Source organism: Myxine glutinosa, chromosome 2 (genome assembly GCF_964187855.1).
Source record: "Myxine glutinosa chromosome 2, kmMyxGlut1.1, whole genome shotgun sequence".
Classification (NCBI taxonomy): Eukaryota; Metazoa; Chordata; class Myxini; order Myxiniformes; family Myxinidae; genus Myxine; species Myxine glutinosa.
Window position 1 is genome coordinate 27,233,583 of NC_136262.1, and position 17,988 is coordinate 27,251,570.

General features: G+C 39.0%; 1 protein-coding gene across 4 annotated transcripts in view; it reads left to right on the forward strand.

Annotated features, from left to right (window-relative positions):
* The window catches only part of DPP9 (dipeptidyl peptidase 9), a 92,261-nt gene that overhangs the window by 48,473 nt on the left and 25,800 nt on the right, over positions 1-17,988 (forward strand). For all 4 annotated transcript variants that reach the window (XR_013622632.1, XR_013622633.1, XM_078773029.1 and 1 more), the window contains 2 exons: positions 17,398-17,544; positions 17,696-17,848. Coding sequence is in view for 2 of the 4 variants with exons in the window: in XM_078773029.1 (XP_078629155.1) it covers positions 17,398-17,544; positions 17,696-17,848 (300 nt within the window). In the remaining 2 variants the exon portion in view is untranslated. The remainder of the gene's footprint in view (positions 1-17,397; positions 17,545-17,695; positions 17,849-17,988) is intronic.

Consider the following 17,988-nt stretch of genomic DNA (forward strand, 5'->3'; position numbering starts at 1 on the left):
TATTAAATTTATAACCAATCGGGGTTGAGTATGCACTGAATGAAAATATTGTATTTGTTCTTATTCCATCGTTATAAGCACCATCAATCAAATCACAATGAATTAATACTGAATTTATACCGGAGGATATTTGGATAACATTATCACTGTAAAACGTCCCGTTATTTTCAATCTTTTTTGAAGAGAAACCCAATAGCTCTCTAAACGAATTTTCAATCGTGAAATCAACTTTATAATTATTTTTAAGTTTAATAGTTGATTTTGAAGTGTGTTTTTGAATATCTATTACAATATTTTTTGGTTCATCACCTTTTTCTTTCATAAGGCGAGAGACTTCTGAAGATATTTGAGAAATCTCGTAAGCTCCAGGTGAAACGGTTATAGTTTTATATCCACTTCCTGGATTATAACTAAACTTGTTGTTTTTCTCTGTGATATTAAACAAGGTATTATAAGTTTCCATCGACAATAAAGATGCCTCATATGAGGTAAGGGGGTCAAGTTGTAGTGGGTAAGGGAATGAAGCTGTGTAATCGCTCGTTGTGAAATAAAAACTAAGAATTGTGCTTCTCATCTTATTTAATATCTAATAAAATATCTTTGTATTGACATTTATTAATTATTTTCATATTCATCAACTGATCTAAAATGGCTGAGGATTCATTAAAACAATTGTTGTTTCCAGCCTTCTTACTACCTAACAACAATAATAGCCTATTAACTAATTGTGATGGGTCATTTGGAAGAAAACTAACACCTGAACCAAGTTTACTTAAAGCATCAATAATATGTTTCTCCTTCTCATTCTTCTTACTTTTACCAGCAACAGAAACTCCATAATCAAGTGCATTTAACAACTCAATATATACCCTATCTTCCTCTCTTTCCATATCAAGTGGTTCCTCAAAATATTTTGAACCGCTGAATCCGGGGTTTGTTAGAAGAAACATTAATCTTGGAGTTAATTTAACATTTGGTTGAGTAGAACTCAAGAACATCAATTCATCATTAAATATCAATACCTTTTCTTCCACAAGATGAAACACTGCTGGTTCTTCTGTTGGAATGAGACCTGCTCTGGTTTTTGAACCCGCCGAATATTCATTGTTTTGAAGAGCTTCCACAACATAATTAGGGGGTTGATTTACCTCCTCAAGTTTCCGAAATAATCCCTCGTCATCATATTCTAATTCACCAAGTTCTTGTTTTGTTATCTGACTAAAATCTTTGAGCATTTGAAGTTTTTTCGGAGTAAATTCTACCGTGGGAACTGTAGGTGAGTGTTGAGTTTTCAAAAGTGGTTTAAAGAATTTCTCTTGTTTTCTTTCAAAGGCTTCTTCACCAGTTAGTTTCTGTCTCCGTTTCTTCTTTATCTCTTCCTGTTGTTTAACAACTTTTGAAACTAATTGTTGATGTTCCTTAAACTTTCTTTCTATTTCTTCGGTATTCATTTTCTGTATTTATTTATTGAAAAATATCATTTAATGAATTGTAAAGGTCAATGGGAAAATTTTCCTTTTCTTTGTCATTATAGTAAATGTGTTGAAATAAATCCTTTTCTTTAAATATTTCATCAAATTCTTTATTGGTATTAATACGAGTTGTTATTTCTTCTTCACTAATACTTGTATCTCTGCTTTTCATACGTTTGCGTTGAGTCTCCTCATCGATATCAAAACCGAATGATAAAATCTTAACTCCATCACCGCACAATTGTTTAATAATTTGTCTCATTCCTTCAGGATTAGTTTCTAAAATCCCTAGACCATTAGATTTTACTTTATTTAACTCACTCTTACAATGTGAATATTTTGTAGAACCAAGAGAGACCTCCTCAAATATTTGACCTTCGTTCCTCAATCGCATATGTTCCTCCATTGAAATGTAGTAATAATCTTTCCCTTCTACTTCTCCTGGTCGCTTTGCTCTGGTTGTAGTACTCACAAAACGAATCATAGGGTGTTTTTTAAAAAAACTTACAATCTTTTCATTTTTACTATTCAAGAGTTTAGATTTATGAAAGTTCTTTCCAGAAGCAGATTTACCCACAAGGTTAATAATAATTGTTGTCATTTATATATGTAATTATGTTTAAAATAAAAATACATCCTTTAATATCTCATCTTGTTTCACAACAATATATTTATATTTTCCAATCGTGTGTTTCATATAATTTTCAAATTCTTTTTTACTACATAACGTAGAGCAATTATCTCTCCAAAAATTATTTACATCTATTGAATTTAACTTAAATAAAATAAAAGTATTAGCATTGTTTCTTATTGAGCGTCGAGGGAGTTGAAAATATGACTGACTAAGATAAATACAATTACAAGAAGAATGTCTCCCTCTTGTATAGTAGCTATCCATTACTGTTTGGTTTCTCTCATTAACACAATCATCAAAGATGACGAGGTTCTTTTTTGATTTATCTAAATCTTGAGGTGAAGGTATATCATCCGTATTATCACTGAGAATACAAGTTATGGGTTTTGGTTTAGGTTTCTGTGTATCACAAAATAGTTGTATTATATCCTCAATGTTATAATCATTTAGTTTGTTTTGAAGTTTAAATAAACCGATAATGTCTTCCTTTTTAAGACCTGCATTAAAACCCTGTGAGAGTAGTTGATACTCGGGTTGAAAACTTGACTTCGTAAAAATTATTAAATTATCATAATCTAAAAAGTTGGGGGTAAGGAGCATCTTTAAAAGCAAACAGGTTTTTCCACATCCGCTTGAACCAACTATTAGACATCTCAATGAATTTGGAATGTTTTTATGGTTATTAAATTTTATCTTATTTTCCCAAACGGGTAAAAAATCATTCATTTATATATTTGGAAAACAAGTCATCCAACTTTTTTTGAGCTATTTTAGAAACTCTATATTTTATCCTGAGTTCGGGTTTAATTTCAAAATAATTCATTATTTTATTTATGTAGTATCTTGTATTAACATTTCCATTAAAATTATTTTGAATAATAAATATCATTAAACCCTTATACATTTCCTCAATACAAAGAGTCTCTTTCCTTGTAAGAAATGGTGTATTATCACCATAATGCTTAACATTCATCTCTCTTATTAATCTTGTAAAGTAATTCATTTTTGGTTTTAATTTAAAAGTTATATGTTTTTTTATATTTCTTATTATCATTAATTAGAATATAATCACAGAATAAACATTGTTTATATGAATCCTCATCATTAAGCCCCACTCTATCACAAGCCGGACAATTCTCTAATTTATCATATGGAGAGTCTGGAAATTCTAAATATCCTTCAGAACTTATCATATTTATGTGGTAAATTTTTACTTAAACTAAATGCAAGTTTATTCATTAATAAATACAATGTTTCAAAGCACAAAAGACAAATTTCAATCAATCTCTACTTCGGTGAAAGATATAGAAAAATATGTCAAAGATGTTAAATTGAACAAAGATAAATATGGAAATTTTTGGGTAAAACCAGTTATGGAAAATAACATGAGCCCCTCTATTTCATTTAAAGGAAGAGCTCTAACTATACCTGGAAAGACATCCATTAAAGTAAATCTAACAAAAGTTTCTCCTCTACTCCTGGCAATTTATTCAAAGCTTGAAAAAGTGATTGACCACGATACTTTGAAAAAGAATGATAAGACCATCAACAATACTCGTGGAGAAATTTGTATTTACTTTAATAATCCAAAGGGTGTAGATCTAAGTAAAATGAATGATGTTAATATTTCTGGTGAAATGTCATTTCGTTCTATGATAGTTAGAGATTATTTAAAGATAACTTTTGATATTAAAAATGTAGAGATTGAATCCGTTAATGAAAGAAAGTATATTGGTATAGATGGAAAGGTTTTTTCTGCTAATTAAATATGAGTCATTACAGCAGTGAAGATTTTACTATTTCATTGAACTCGGACGATGGTGATGATAGTATTTCATTGAACACAGATGATAGTTATGATACTAATAGTTTGTGCTCAAATGATAGTTATGAGAGTAGCTTTATTGATGACTCTGAGTATGATTCTGAGTATTCATGTGATAGTTATGACTTAGATGATTCTGAGTGAAAAAGTGTTTTAGTTTAAGCACAGCGATATATATATAAAACGGAGCTGTAAAGCTCAAAAGTGTTTTATTTTAAGCACAGTGATATATATAAAACACCACGTTTTCTCACACTATAAATATGGTTTATTGTGATACTTGCGAGAAGGAAGTAAAATATTATAAACAACATATTCTCACCGCAAAACATACATACAACATTCTTAACAAACTTTCCCCTCTTCCACCTAAAACAAAACATTGTAAGGTCTGTAAAACAACCATCCTCCAGAAGGGGTTTAAAGCCCATCTTAAAACTAACAAACACTTGTCAAAATTGTTTACTATTAAAAATACTGATGGTGCTTTCAAAAGACATATCAGGATTCGAATCTTTAACTTCAAACCTCCCGAACCAAAGTCTATAGTTGATGCTGTAGAAATAGTCAAACCTGCTGTTCAAACATTGATTGAAAAAACACTAAAAGAAATGAAACCACTTAAATTTTATATGGGGGTAAAATTAGAAATGACAAAGGATAAAGGAGTTATAGATACACCATACATGAGAACTGAGCCACACTTTATATCTTCATATCAAGATTTTAAAACATCAGGAGTCTATGATGAACTTATTAAACAAGAGCAAGATGTGGATAATTCAATCGTAGGAAGTGGATTCAATATAGGAAAAATTATTTACATAGACATTCATATTCTTAAATCAGATCCTCTAAAAGCTTCTTCTTACATTGATTTACCCAGTGTTATCAAAAATAGAAAAGCAGTTATCAATATCAAAAATAAAGACAATAAATGTTTTCTCTGGTCTATTTTAGCACACTTACATCCTCCACATTTTCATGATGAAAGAGTATCTCATTATAAAAAATATGAGAATACATTAAATACGAAAGATCTAAAGTTTCCGATGACTTTAAATGATATTCCTAAATTTGAAAAGATGAATAATTTATCAGTTAATGTTTATGGTCTAACAGAAACAAACAACATTCAGGTTTTAAAGCTTTCTGACAATTGTAAACAAACTCATATTAATCTTCTATATTTTAATTCAGAGGAAAATTCACATTATACATACATCAAAGATATTACAAAATTAATAAAACCACAAGTATGTAAAAGAACAAATAAAATATATATTTGTATGCGTTGTCTTAACTTCTTCCATACACAAGAAAGATTAGATAAACATTCAAATTATTGTGGTGAACATAAATCAACGGTAATCAACATGCCTAAAAAAGGCTCAAAGATCACATTCAAAGATGAAAAGAAAACAATAAAACATCCATTTGTTATATATGCTGATTTTGAAAGTATTTTAGAAAAAATTGATACTGCTTCTCCAGATCCAAAAGAATCATACACAAATAAATATATCAAAAACATACTCCTTGTGGTTTTTGTTATTATATCAAATCATCCGTTGGTGATAAATATAACAAGTTAGAGATGTATAGAGGCTCAAATACCCCAGAGGAGTTTGTGAAACGACTAGAAAAAGACTGTGTTCGATTAACCAAGATAATGAGAGAAACCAATAAACCAATGTCCTTAACAAGTAAAGAAAAAAGAGAATTTATAAAAAACAATGTCTGTCATATTTGTGAGGAGAAAATTGGTAAAGGTCTAAAGGTTAGAGACCATTGTCATCTCACTGGTAAATATAGAGGTCCGGCTCATCAAAGTTGTAATATTAATTATCAACTCCCCTCTTTCATTCCTGTCTTTCTTCATAACAACGCTCATTATGATACACATCTATTTATCAAGGAACTCTCAAAGACTTCTGGAAGTATCTCAGCAATTCCAAACACGGATCAGAAATACATTTCATTCACAAAAACAATTCACACATCTCCTATTACTCATATCAGATTTCTTGATACATTTAAATTCATGGCAAGTCCATTGGCTAACTTGGTTCAAAATCTAAAAGAGTTTCCATGTCTTTCAGAGTATTTTTTAGATAAAGATTTTCTAACACAAAAGGGAATTTACCCCTATGACTATATGGACTCATTTGAGAGATTCAATGAAACACAACTTCCTTTAAAAGAAAATTTCTATAACAAATTAAATAATAGTCATATATCTGATAAAGATTATGTACACGCACAAAATGTTTGGAAAAAATATAACATTAAGAATCTTGGTGAGTATCACGATTTGTACCTCAAAACTGATGTGCTTTTGTTGGCTGATGTGTTTGAGGCTTTCAGAACAATCTGTCATTCTGGATATGGATTGGATCCTGCTCACTATTACACTGCTCCTGGATTGGCTTGGAGCGCGATGTTAAAAATGACAAAACAAGATTTGGATTTGATAACCGATGTTGATATGCTTTTGATGATTGAAAAGGCAAAGAGAGGAGGAATTTCACAAGTCTGTTCAAAGAGATATGCTAAAGCAAATAACAAGTACATTCCAAATTATGATCCATCGGTAGAGAGCTCCTACTTGATGTATTATGATGCGAACAACCTGTATGGCTGGGCAATGTCTCAGGCTCTTCCTTATGGAAAACTTAGATGGGTAAAGGAAAAAGATTACAAAAAGGTTTTACAAGATGTATGTATCTCTACACAAAAAGAATTGGATGATTCAAAGGTTGGTTGTTATTTTGAGGTCAATTTGAAATATCCAGAGGAACTTCATAACCTACACAAAGATCTCCCATTTGCTTGTGAAAAGGAAAGTCCAAAGAAGGAGTGGTTAAGTGATTATCAACAATCATTTAATATAGGTGAATCAACAGAAAAATTACTTACTACATTATATAACAAGAAAAATTATGTTCTACACCAAAGAAATTTGCGACAATATTTATCAAAAGGTCTAAGAATAGAGAAGATCCATAGGGTTCTAAAGTTCAATCAAAGTCATTGGTTAAAGGGGTACATTGATTTTAATACACAAAGAAGAACAGAGTCAAAAACAGATTTTGAGAAAGACTTTTATAAATTGATGAATAATGCGGTCTTTGGTAAGACCATGGAAAATGTGAGGAAAAGACAAAATATCAGACTATCAACATCTTGGAAACAAGCATCAAAATTAATTAATAGACCGAGTTTTACTAGAGCTGAGGTCTTTACTGAGAACTTTTGTGCGATCCATTTGATTAAAGAGAGTATTGAAATGGACAAACCTATTTATATTGGAACATCAATTCTTGATTTATCAAAGTCATTAATGTATGATTACTTTTATAATAACTTGAGGAAGAAATATCAAAATGATGTTAATCTACTTTATATGGATACAGATAGTTTTATTTTGCAAATTAATACTGATGATGTTTATTCAGACATGAAAAAGGACATTAATATCTATGACACTAGTAATTACAGTCCAGAGAGTGAGGTGTTCTCTTCTAAAAATAAAAAGGTGATTGGAAAGTTTAAGGATGAATTAGGGGGAAATGTCATGAGTGAATTTGTGGGATTGAGGTCTAAGGCTTATGCTTATAAATACATTGTGAATAACGTTGAAAAGACTGATAAGAAGTTAAAAGGTGTAAAGAAAAATGTTATTAAAGAAACAATAAACTTTAAGGATTATTATAACTGTTTAACAACAAAGAAAGAAGAGTTTAGAAAGATTAATGGAATAAGAAGTTATAAACATCAATTATATTCAGAAGAGATAAATAAGAAAGCATTGGGGGCTTTTGATGATAAGAGGTTTATTTTAGAAAATGGAATTGATAGTCTCCCTTATGGTTATATAAGTATATAAGTGATAAGTTAAAAAGGGGGGTTAGGGATTTTAACGGGCTACCGCCGCCTTTTTACTATTATATAAATGATAGAACCAAGTACCAACCAGACTGAAGAGTGGAGGTGTAATCAACCTTGGTATATAAATGGTAAACATAACGAATGTGAAAAATATCAAATAGGTATAATTGAAAAGACAACTGGTAAAAAAATTTACAAAACAAATAAGAGAATTAATTTAAATACCGGTGAATTGGGTAAAAAAGATGGAAATATTTTTGAGTGGACGGAAAACTTTGATGGTTGCCAGGAAAATATATACTTTAATTTAAAAATGGTATGTGGCACTGGAGGCGCTCAAACAAGAACATTGAGGGAGGTTTACCATTTTATCTTAGCTCAGTTAAAATATCTTAATAAAGAACCAAACTCAAACATCTTTTTTGTTAATATATTAGATGGTGAAGGGAGTGGCAAGAGAATTAAATTATTTCCCACGCATAAACAAATATTTGTAGGGTCGTTGTTTGAGTGGGCCAAAGATGATTCACCAGATGATATTAAGAGTAAAAGGTTAAAAGGTCCATAAGGTCAGAAGGATCACAGGTTCACACAGAAGGACCATTGTTTAAGTGGTCTAATGAATAAGGATAACATGTCAAAAGGTTAGAAGGTTCGTAAAGAACAGGGTGAGAGAAATAGAGGTGTTTAGGGGCAATGAGGGAGGGGAAAAATTAACATGTAAGTCAATGGGAAAATGAGAGTGTCCCAGAAGCAACATATATACACTACTGTCCTCAATGCCAAACAGGAAATTAGAGCAGTCTCCCTTGACATATCACGTGCCTTCGATACGGTCTGGCACCCCGCTCTGCTCACCAAACTCTCCTCTTTTGGTATCCATGGAAATCTCCACGCATGGCTGGCGGACTTCCTCTCTAGTCGTAGTCAACGTGTGGCCCTGAATGGGTTTCTCTCATCTCCTCTTCCTGTTCAGGCTGGAGTTCCACAAGGCAGTGTTCTGGGTCCTGTGCTTTTTCTGGTCTTCATCAATGATCTCTCTGACTCTCTTGAAAATCCTCTGTATATCTTTGCTGATGACTCTACTCTCTGTCGCTCCATTCTTCATCCCTCAGATCGGCAGTCTGTAGCCTCCTCACTCTCTGCAGACCTGGACAAAATCACAGACTGGGCAAACAAGTGGAACATGTCTTTCAATCCTGACAAATCTCACACTCTTACGATGTCTCTCCAAAAAGACCGACTGGACAACCCTCCCATCCACTTTCTGAATAATCCTCTCCAAGAAGTTCTGTCACTCAAGCTTTTGGGTCTCACTATCTGCCATGATCTTTCCTGGGAAAACCACATTTCAAATCTGGCCTCCAAAGGCAGTCGCCGACTGGGCATCCTCCGTCGTGCGAAGTCCTTCCTTGGCACACCTGAGCTCCTCACCACATACAAGGCTTTCATCCGCAGCTCAATGGAATACTGCTCTCCCCTCTGGGCTGGTGCTCCTGCCTCACACCTAGCTCTTCTTCACGCTGTTGAAACCAAAGCATTCAGAATCATTGGAATCTCCCGCGATGAAGCTAACTCCAAGGGCCTCTCACTCACTCACCGCAGGCAGGTTGGTGGTCTTTCCGTCTTCTACCGACTCCTCTCTGGCCTTGCCCCCCCAGCTCTCTCTGGGCTCTGTCCCGCAAATATTCCTACAGGTCGCACAAGATCTGCCTGCAACCCTCTTATGGTCAAACTGCCAAAATCAAGACTCTCTGCTCACCTTCACTCCTTCATTCCTCTTTTCTCCCACCTCTGGAACAAAGTCCCTCACTCTCTTCAATCCCACTCCACCCTCCAGGTCTTTAAAACAGCTGTTCACCACCATCTCTTATCTTCCCCCATCCAAAACCTTGATCTTTTCTACCCCCGCTAATTTCACCCCAATTCCACTTTTTTGAAATACCAACTTCTGTCCTGGAAGTCCTTGGTGTCCTTGTGTGTTATACTTCTCCCTCCCCCCAAGCCCTCTCCCTTCCACACATCTCCCTGCTCTCAAATGTTGTGTTTGTGTGCTTCCCCTTCTCTCCCCATCTTGTTTTCCGCTCCCTCTTTTTATATGTTTTGTTTGTCTGGTTGATTTGTTTGTGAAGTAAATGTTAGCTTTCACGAGCCTTGATTCAGTATACAAAAAAAAGAAGAAAAAAAAGTTGGACCATTTGGTGTGATCAAAATGTACAACTTTCAGTAGGTTATCATTTATAACCACAACTGTTGACTCGTCCAATTGTAACTTTTTACTGCGTAGCCCATCGTGCAGAGCCGTCTAGAACAGTGTTTACTGTCTGTATGTATGTATGCATGTATGTATGTCCCCTCAAACGTATACCAATCTGAGCTGAGAATCTGGTCACATGACAGCGTGATGTGATTACGTCTGATGTAATTACGCCGGTGCTGCGGTTGACTCTCCACGCACCGCCATTTTGAATTATATTTCGTTCAAGCTGAACATATCGTCGAACCTGTCATATATCACAATTGCCATGCTCTACCTTTACGTTTTTCATTCAGTGTGAAACGCAAACAAACCGATTGTTAAAATGATCATCAAATATCGAAAGCATCGGCGTTACGTCTCTTCCAACAATACGGTACGGTACGTATAGGCCTTAGGCGTTTATGACTCGCCTTCCACTTTGGACAAATTGAACCCAGGTTTCTTAATACAGTGGTATCGTTTCAGTAGTATCGTTTTCGTAGTAATAATAATATTATGGTAAATATAACCATAACACTTTAATCCCAATGTCGTGAATGGAAAGTTGATGGATTGAAGCGGTGTAACCGCGGAAGTAAGGAATTCACCTCGGTTTTAAAAAAATAATATAATTTTCGTAATAATAACATAACGTTATTATTATAGTAAATCTAATTGTAACACTAATCCCTTTGTAGTGACTGCAAACGTACTGGAGGTTAAATATATATATCTTGTATATATTAAAGTAGTGGCAGTTTTGTGTCCGGCCGTCATGCTACGTCATTACGTATATGATGTCATTACGGCGTAAACACCCGCTCACTTTGAGAGCTGCAGGAAAGGTCATTCCTCTTTGGGGTATATACTATATAGATTACAGTTGATATATGGTCGGGTCTCAAGAACATTGGGTGTGTGTTCATTTACCAAGTTACTTGTGGAGAGATCGCCAAGTGGTTAAAGTATTCGAGCAAGCATTCCATTCAAAACCCTTAAGGAACGGCTGGCTTGGCAAGCGCTAGCTTGCTGCTTGGTAAATGAGCACATCTCCAACCCTTGTGGGGTATATAGATTGCAGTAGATCCTCGCTCAGTTCTGTAAGTAAAACTTACCTCATGGATGTCGAGATTCCTCCAAATTTCTTTGTTTAATGTTACTAGGGCGTGCCCGTACGTGGGTGCAAAAAAACATGCGTGCAAACAACAACAACAAAAAAAAACTTTGAAACCACGTGGCAGTAACGACCACAGAACTCCCCCCCTCTATTTACATGAAATGGTTTGGTCCATTCGCAAAGCCAAAGCGAACGGCTTGCGAGTACGGTAGAACCCCACCCTCTATTTACATGAAATGGTTTGGTCCATTCGCAAAGCCAAAGCGAACGGTTGGTAAATAAATCGCCATAGCTCGGTAACTACTTCTCCGATTAATATGAAACCTTGAAAAGGCACATCCTCAGGTCCCCAGCAATATACCTGGCAAGTTTCAAGTATATCGGACCCGTGGTTGTCGAGAAACAGCGGTCACAGACAAACAAACACACAGACACACACACAGAGATTACTGGAATTATAGATAGATAAGCAGCATTAGCGACTGTTTAAAAAGCTAATCATACGTGTTTGTGGTTTATAATATTTTTCAAGCCCGGCTAGTCTAACGACTTTTGGTCTTGTTTATTTTAAGTTTGTCTGAATTTCCCTTTACTTTGGATGAAGATCTTTGTACAGCTTGTTTATCCTGTTTTGATTGTACTATTGAAAAGGCACACGACCCTTATTTCCTGAAGCATTTAAGCAAAGGAAAAATATCATGGAATTTTCATGTATCGTGTCTTGTTAGAGAAATTATCTGAGGCATTGAGAAATGCACCCACAAAAGGTTTCAGTGTGGTGGTTAAGAAAAAATATTGTTAAATGGTTAGCAAAGAAAACTTAATGAATTCATTTTGAAGAGGTCTGCAAAAACAACTGGGTCAGGAGGATAGCGGGAGTGAAGAGGGTGGATAGAAGGATGGATTTTGGAGGAGTCGGTTGATATGTGCTCGGCACCTGGTGAGGATGGAAGAAGAGAGAAGGGTAAAGAAAGCTGATGGATTTGGGGGGGTGAAGTATACCATGGCTGAGATGGGAAGATTGTGTGAGGATGGATGTTAGTAGGGTGGGGGGTGGAGAGGGGGGCGGCGGGGGTGATGGGAAAGTGGAGGGATTTGCTGGGGATAGAGAGCAGTGGAGGAGCATTATACAAAAGGTGGGGCAGCAGTAGCCTGGTGGATTGGAGGGAATGTGAAAGTTGGTTCCACGGTGATGAAAAGAGGAATGAATGAGTAGAGGTGAGCAGTGGTTCTGGACTTTGGGAGTTTCACCATAACATGATTGCTGTGTTACGGATTCGTCACTTCCGTTGTTGTGGTTTTCATCCACTGTAAATATTTTTGATTCCCTGTACTATTATTGTTGTCGTTTAAGGGAGATAGAGGTTACTATTTTCAAAAGGAAAAAAAGTCAATGTTTTAAAAGAAACAGGAAACCGGATCGGGAACCGGACGAAGAGGAGGAGAGGAAGGCGGAGCGAGTGAGTCGGAGAAGAAAGCCGAGTTGCTTTGAGGTCTGAGCGAACGTTGACGAACGAGAGTCACGAGTAAACTTTGGGTTCCCCAGGAAAGGGATTCCTGCGACAGAGTTGTTATTGCTGTGACAGATCAACCTGCGTGACAGGTTTTGTGGTTGATTCCGGAGAGAATCATCAGTGCCGTTACGCCACGAGAGCGGGCCGTCGGCCATTTTGACTCGCGCAGGACTTGCGCTTCGCTCAAGGTTTCATCTCGCTTCAACCATTTTCACCGCATTCAGACGTTAATCTGGTGTGTATGTGTGCAACGTGGCTTTTGAAGGTTAATTTGCGGTTCGCCGACTGTGAGCCGTGGAACGTCCATACCCGAGGGTGTGATTTCCCAGTCGCCTGGAGGGCGCCTTTGGATCTCCCAGTCGCCTTGAGGGCGCCTTTGCGCAGCTTTGGCAGCAGGACTGTAACTGCCAACCCAACGGGATTCTGGTCTCGATTGGACATTGTTCTGACGATCGCTGGAGCGGATCGACTTTGGCTTGAAGCCGGAATCGACTTGGGCTTGATGCCGGAATAGAGGCATTGGGGAATGTTCTTCTTTTCGCTCACTTGGAGCACAGTGAGTTATATTGTACGAACCTGATGGTACCATCATAGGAAATATATATTGGTTGTACAATTGATTACTATTGTTGTTGTACTGTTATTCTTGTGTGATCTTAATACAATACTGGTTTGTTTGTAACAATTGGTGTGGCTTCACCATTGATCTTTGACATACAGAATAACACATTTTTCTGCCGTGACTCCTCTCGGGGCTCAGAGGTACACCGTGACATGGGGGTTTGGGGAGGAGCACGTAATAGCTGGTAGACTGTGAGTGCCATACAGAAACCTTGGGGGAGGGGTGGGTAGGGGTGGAAAGTACAGAGCGCAGAGGGTGCAAGACAAGAACGGAGTGTGTCGAAGACAGACCACCGACCTTGTCTGCGATGTGAAAGTCATACTCGGCTTCGTCGTGGGAGGTTCCATTGATCTTTGAAGGCTTTGGTTTCTACGGCATCAAGCTGAGCAGGGTGTGAGGCAGGGGTGCCAGCCCAGAGTGGATAGCTGTCGTCCAAGCTGTAGAGGAAGGCTTTGTAGGTGGATACGAATTTGGGTGCACCAAGGAAGTACTTTGCACGATGGAGGATTCCCAGTCAGTGACTGGCTTTGAAGGCCAACTTTGAAATGGTGTTTGTCGGAGAAAGATCATGGATGATCAAAATGTTTGAATGACTGAACTTTCTTGAGGATTAAGTAGATGGGAAGGTTTGCCAGATGGTCCTTTCAGAGAGACCCAGAGAGAGACTGCGGGAAAGACAGAGAGACTTGGTTGGATTGAAAGACAAATTCCAAGTGTTTAAACAGTACCCAAGACATTGAAGTCCAGGAATAGTTTCCTTCATGCTGTTCAGCCTCTGGATGTTAACCCTCATAGCTGCAGTATATATGCCTGGTCGACGCACTTGCGATCAAGACCTCACAATCTGTCACTTGACCCTGAGGAGTCCCTGCCAAAATAAGCTAGGGCGACATTGCCAACGTGGCTGTCTCAACCGCCTCAGGACTGGAGTTGGATGCTGCAGAGGCATAATGCAGAAGTGGGGTTTCAATCAAAATGGCCCTATCGATTACGACTGTGGAGATGCGCCTCAAACAATGGAGTATCTCCTGAATTTCCCTCTCTTACCAGAACCTTGTGGACCAGACGATTTGAAGGCTCTGAGCTCCTGTGCCAGAGCCTGTGTTTTGCAGTGGCTGGGAAAAGTGTAGCGGCATGAAAAAAATAAGTGTTTGACCAGGTTGTGATTCTACGAAGGTCTGTATAGAGGAAGAGGCTGCTGCCTGCCTATGTGAAGGATGATGGATGCCACGGCAGACGACCGAGTCATCAGCAAAGAGATGAAGAGGATTTTCCAGAGAGATCGTTGATAAAGATTAGAATAAGGTGGGCCCAGAACACTGCCTTGCTGGACTCCAGACCTGACAGAGTTGAGATGAGCGGATGCCGTTGAGAGCCACATGTTTACTACAAAAGTAAAAGTCAGTAAGCCACGTGCGGAGATGGGTTTGAATGGGCAGAGTTTGGCGAGCAAGGCGGGATGCCAGACTGTATCAAAAGCTTAAGATATGTCTGGAGAGAGGGCCGTGATCTTCTGCCTGGCAATGACGGCCTCCATTCATTGTTGGGAGAGTGGAAGTTGCATATCCAAGGTAGTGTCCTGGGCTGAATCCTAATTACCTCTGCCACCGACGGTGGATGGAGATTGTTTTCACCTCTGTCTGTCTGTCCGTCTGTCTGTGAGCACAATATCTCAAAGTTATGAATGGATTCAGATGGAACTTGGTGGACAGGTTGGGTGTGTGACGAGGACCAATTGATTCGATTTCGGAGAAGACCCGGATCCGATAATTTCAAAATTTAATTAAGTGCTTCTTCACCATTAAGAGATGGCACCAAAAATGATATACATTTCAAGAGGTTGTGGATGAGTTGTGACAAAAGGTGGATGAGTTTGTGACGTGACAAGAACAAGCATATTAGATTTTGGTTCAGATCCGGATCCAGATCCGGCCTATCAGTGGGATAGAAAACGTAAACTGTTCAGCCTGGCAGAGGTATGCGCTCTACCGAGTGGCGTTCTAGTTGATGATCTGAGATGAGGTTGTTGGAGAAAAGGAATTATTTCATATCAACTGCGATACAGCGATGATGGAATCCATTACCTGGCTGATGATTGGTAGTAAGCTGATCGGTCTATAGTTTAGGGAATCTGTTTTTGCACCTTCTTATGCAGTGATGTTGGCTGACTTCCAAGCTGATGGAAGATGGCCTCGCACAAATGACGGCGAAAAGAGCAGAAAGAGTATGTGGAAGAGCAGGTTTTCAGGACACGTGAGCTGATGCCGTCAGGTCCAGTAGCAGAGTCCGTCGATGGTTGAAAAATAAAAATTCTCCACCACAGGTGCAAAATACAGATAGTCTAGTTGGGTGTGACTGGGTCTTGTGGGTACAGGGGGCGAGAGGTTGGAGAGAAGATTTGGAAGCAAACACAGAATTAAGGCATTCAACCTTCTTACGAATGGAGAAGGCTGTGGTGTCATTTGAAGAGCAGGAAGGACACAAGGAATGGAGGGACACAATTGTGGGCTTTGTGAAATGTTGGGATTGTCTTCGTTTGGGTTAGCCTGCCAGAAAGGTCAGTGAAGTGGCTTTTTCCCCCTTTTTCTTCAAAGCAACTGCCTCACCACAGGTTGGAAGATGGTGAGGATAACTGAAGTCGAGATTGCCTGGATCTGCATGAAAGAAAGAGCAGGTTTCTGTGGAAGGCCGAGTTAATTTCTGGGGGTGGAAGATATCGGACGAATAGGAGACCCGTCCTGAAGAGAGATGGCTGCTTGTATTCTGTGCCATTCTACCCGAGTGAACTGAGCCTCACCAGCGCTGAAGCAGCTCTCGAGACCAGCCAGACAGATGTTGACTCTCAGAAGCACGTGATCAGATGAACTAATCTGGGCAGAGGAAGAGTAGGAGACGTTTTGTGGGGAAGTTTGGCCTTTTCAAGTCCAGAAGGGAGGGTTTGCCTTTGAGAGAAATCCAGGTCGGAAAATTCACAGATCGAGTCAGTCCCATGGAGTCACCAATACCCAGCCAATTGCTATGTTGACAATTGAAAATCGCCACATATAAGGGACAGTTCGGATGAGTGGATAAAAGTTGGTCCATGTTGTCTGAGAGGGAAATGTACCTGGAGTCATCACTGTTAAGAGGATGGTGCCATTCACAGACAAACAAGAGTTGGGAGCAGAGGGGAAGTCACAGCCAAAGGTACTCCTGTGGGTTGGGAGGTGTAAGATCAGTACACGGATAGAGAGAATGAAGTTCTTGATGTAAAGTGCATCTCCACTGCCAGGACGGAGTTCAAGCCTATCACATTGTAGGAGACAATAACCAGGAAGAGACATTTAGGAGTCGGGGGGACGGCCTGTGGGAGGAAGGATGCAGTTAAACAAGTGATGTCTAGTTTATCAGCAGCGGCCTGGATTTATGGATTTGTCAGGTTGGAGCAGAGGACTCGGATCATTGAAGTCCACAATGTTAGGGATAAGGGGGAGGAGATGCTTTTGCGAAGGTGCAGGAATGTGGAAAGCACCTAGGAGAGGGGGTGGGGACAGGGGGAAGCTGGGAGGGTGTTGTGCTTGGAGGGTGAAGAATGGAGGGGGAGAGTGTGGGACTGGGGAGGGTTTGGGGTAGAGCTGAAAGGCACAGGGCATGTGGGGGAGAGGAGCGGAAAGGCACAGGTGTATGTGGGGGGAGGGGGAGGGAGGGGGAGGGGAGCTGAAAGGCACAGGTGTATGTGGGGGGAGGGAGGGGGAGGGGAGCTGAAAGGCACAGGTGTATGTGGGGGGAGGGAGGGGGAGGGGAGCTGAAAGGCACAGGGGTTTGTGAAGAATGGAGGCAGCGATGAAGTCATCACTTGATATACGGTACACGTACGTACACGGTACAATAGTTAGTTCCTTGTTTGGGGAGGGTGAGTAACCAATTTAGCAAAGCAAATTTATTTCATCCTTAGATGTCGATTCTAAGTATTCATAATGTAATTTTCTTGAAAAATTATCTTTTATTGTGACGTTTTTGCATTTATTTCAAATGAAATTAGCAAGGTGGCAGCTTATTATTTGGTTGTGTTGCATCCTAACATGTGATGTGCTGGTGTGGTAGGTGCAGTTGGTGAGCAACTCCTTCAAGGGCATGAAGTTCATGCGGTTGAACACGCTGGCATCGTTGGGTTACGCTGTGGTCGTTATTGACAATCGAGGCTCTTGCCATCGTGGTTTAAAGTTTGAAGGCGCGTTAAAAGGTCACATGGTGAGTCGTATCTCTTGCGCAGCTTTAAGGCCTTCTCATGGTCCTTGGTCCGAAAGATGTCCTCGGAATCGTGAAAGGCTGGTATAATGGACAGTTTGGATGAGTGGTGGTTGAAATGGTGTTGAAATGGTGGCTGAAATTCGTCGTACAGGGCGAGGTGGAGATTGCGGACCAGGTGGAAGGGCTTCAGTGGCTGGCCGAGCGCTATGCCTTCATCGACCTGAATCGCGTGGCGATCCACGGCTGGTCTTATGGAGGCTACCTGTCACTTATGGGCCTTGCACTGCGGCCTGACGTTTTCAAGGTGTGTTTCCAACTCTGTCCACATGCTTTCTTCTGCCATCTCATCGTACATGGTTGCTGCGCGAGGTGCAGAGCCATGCCGGGTGGCCAAAGTTTAAAATATACCGCACTGTACTATAGTATAGAGATAGTAGGTGCTGC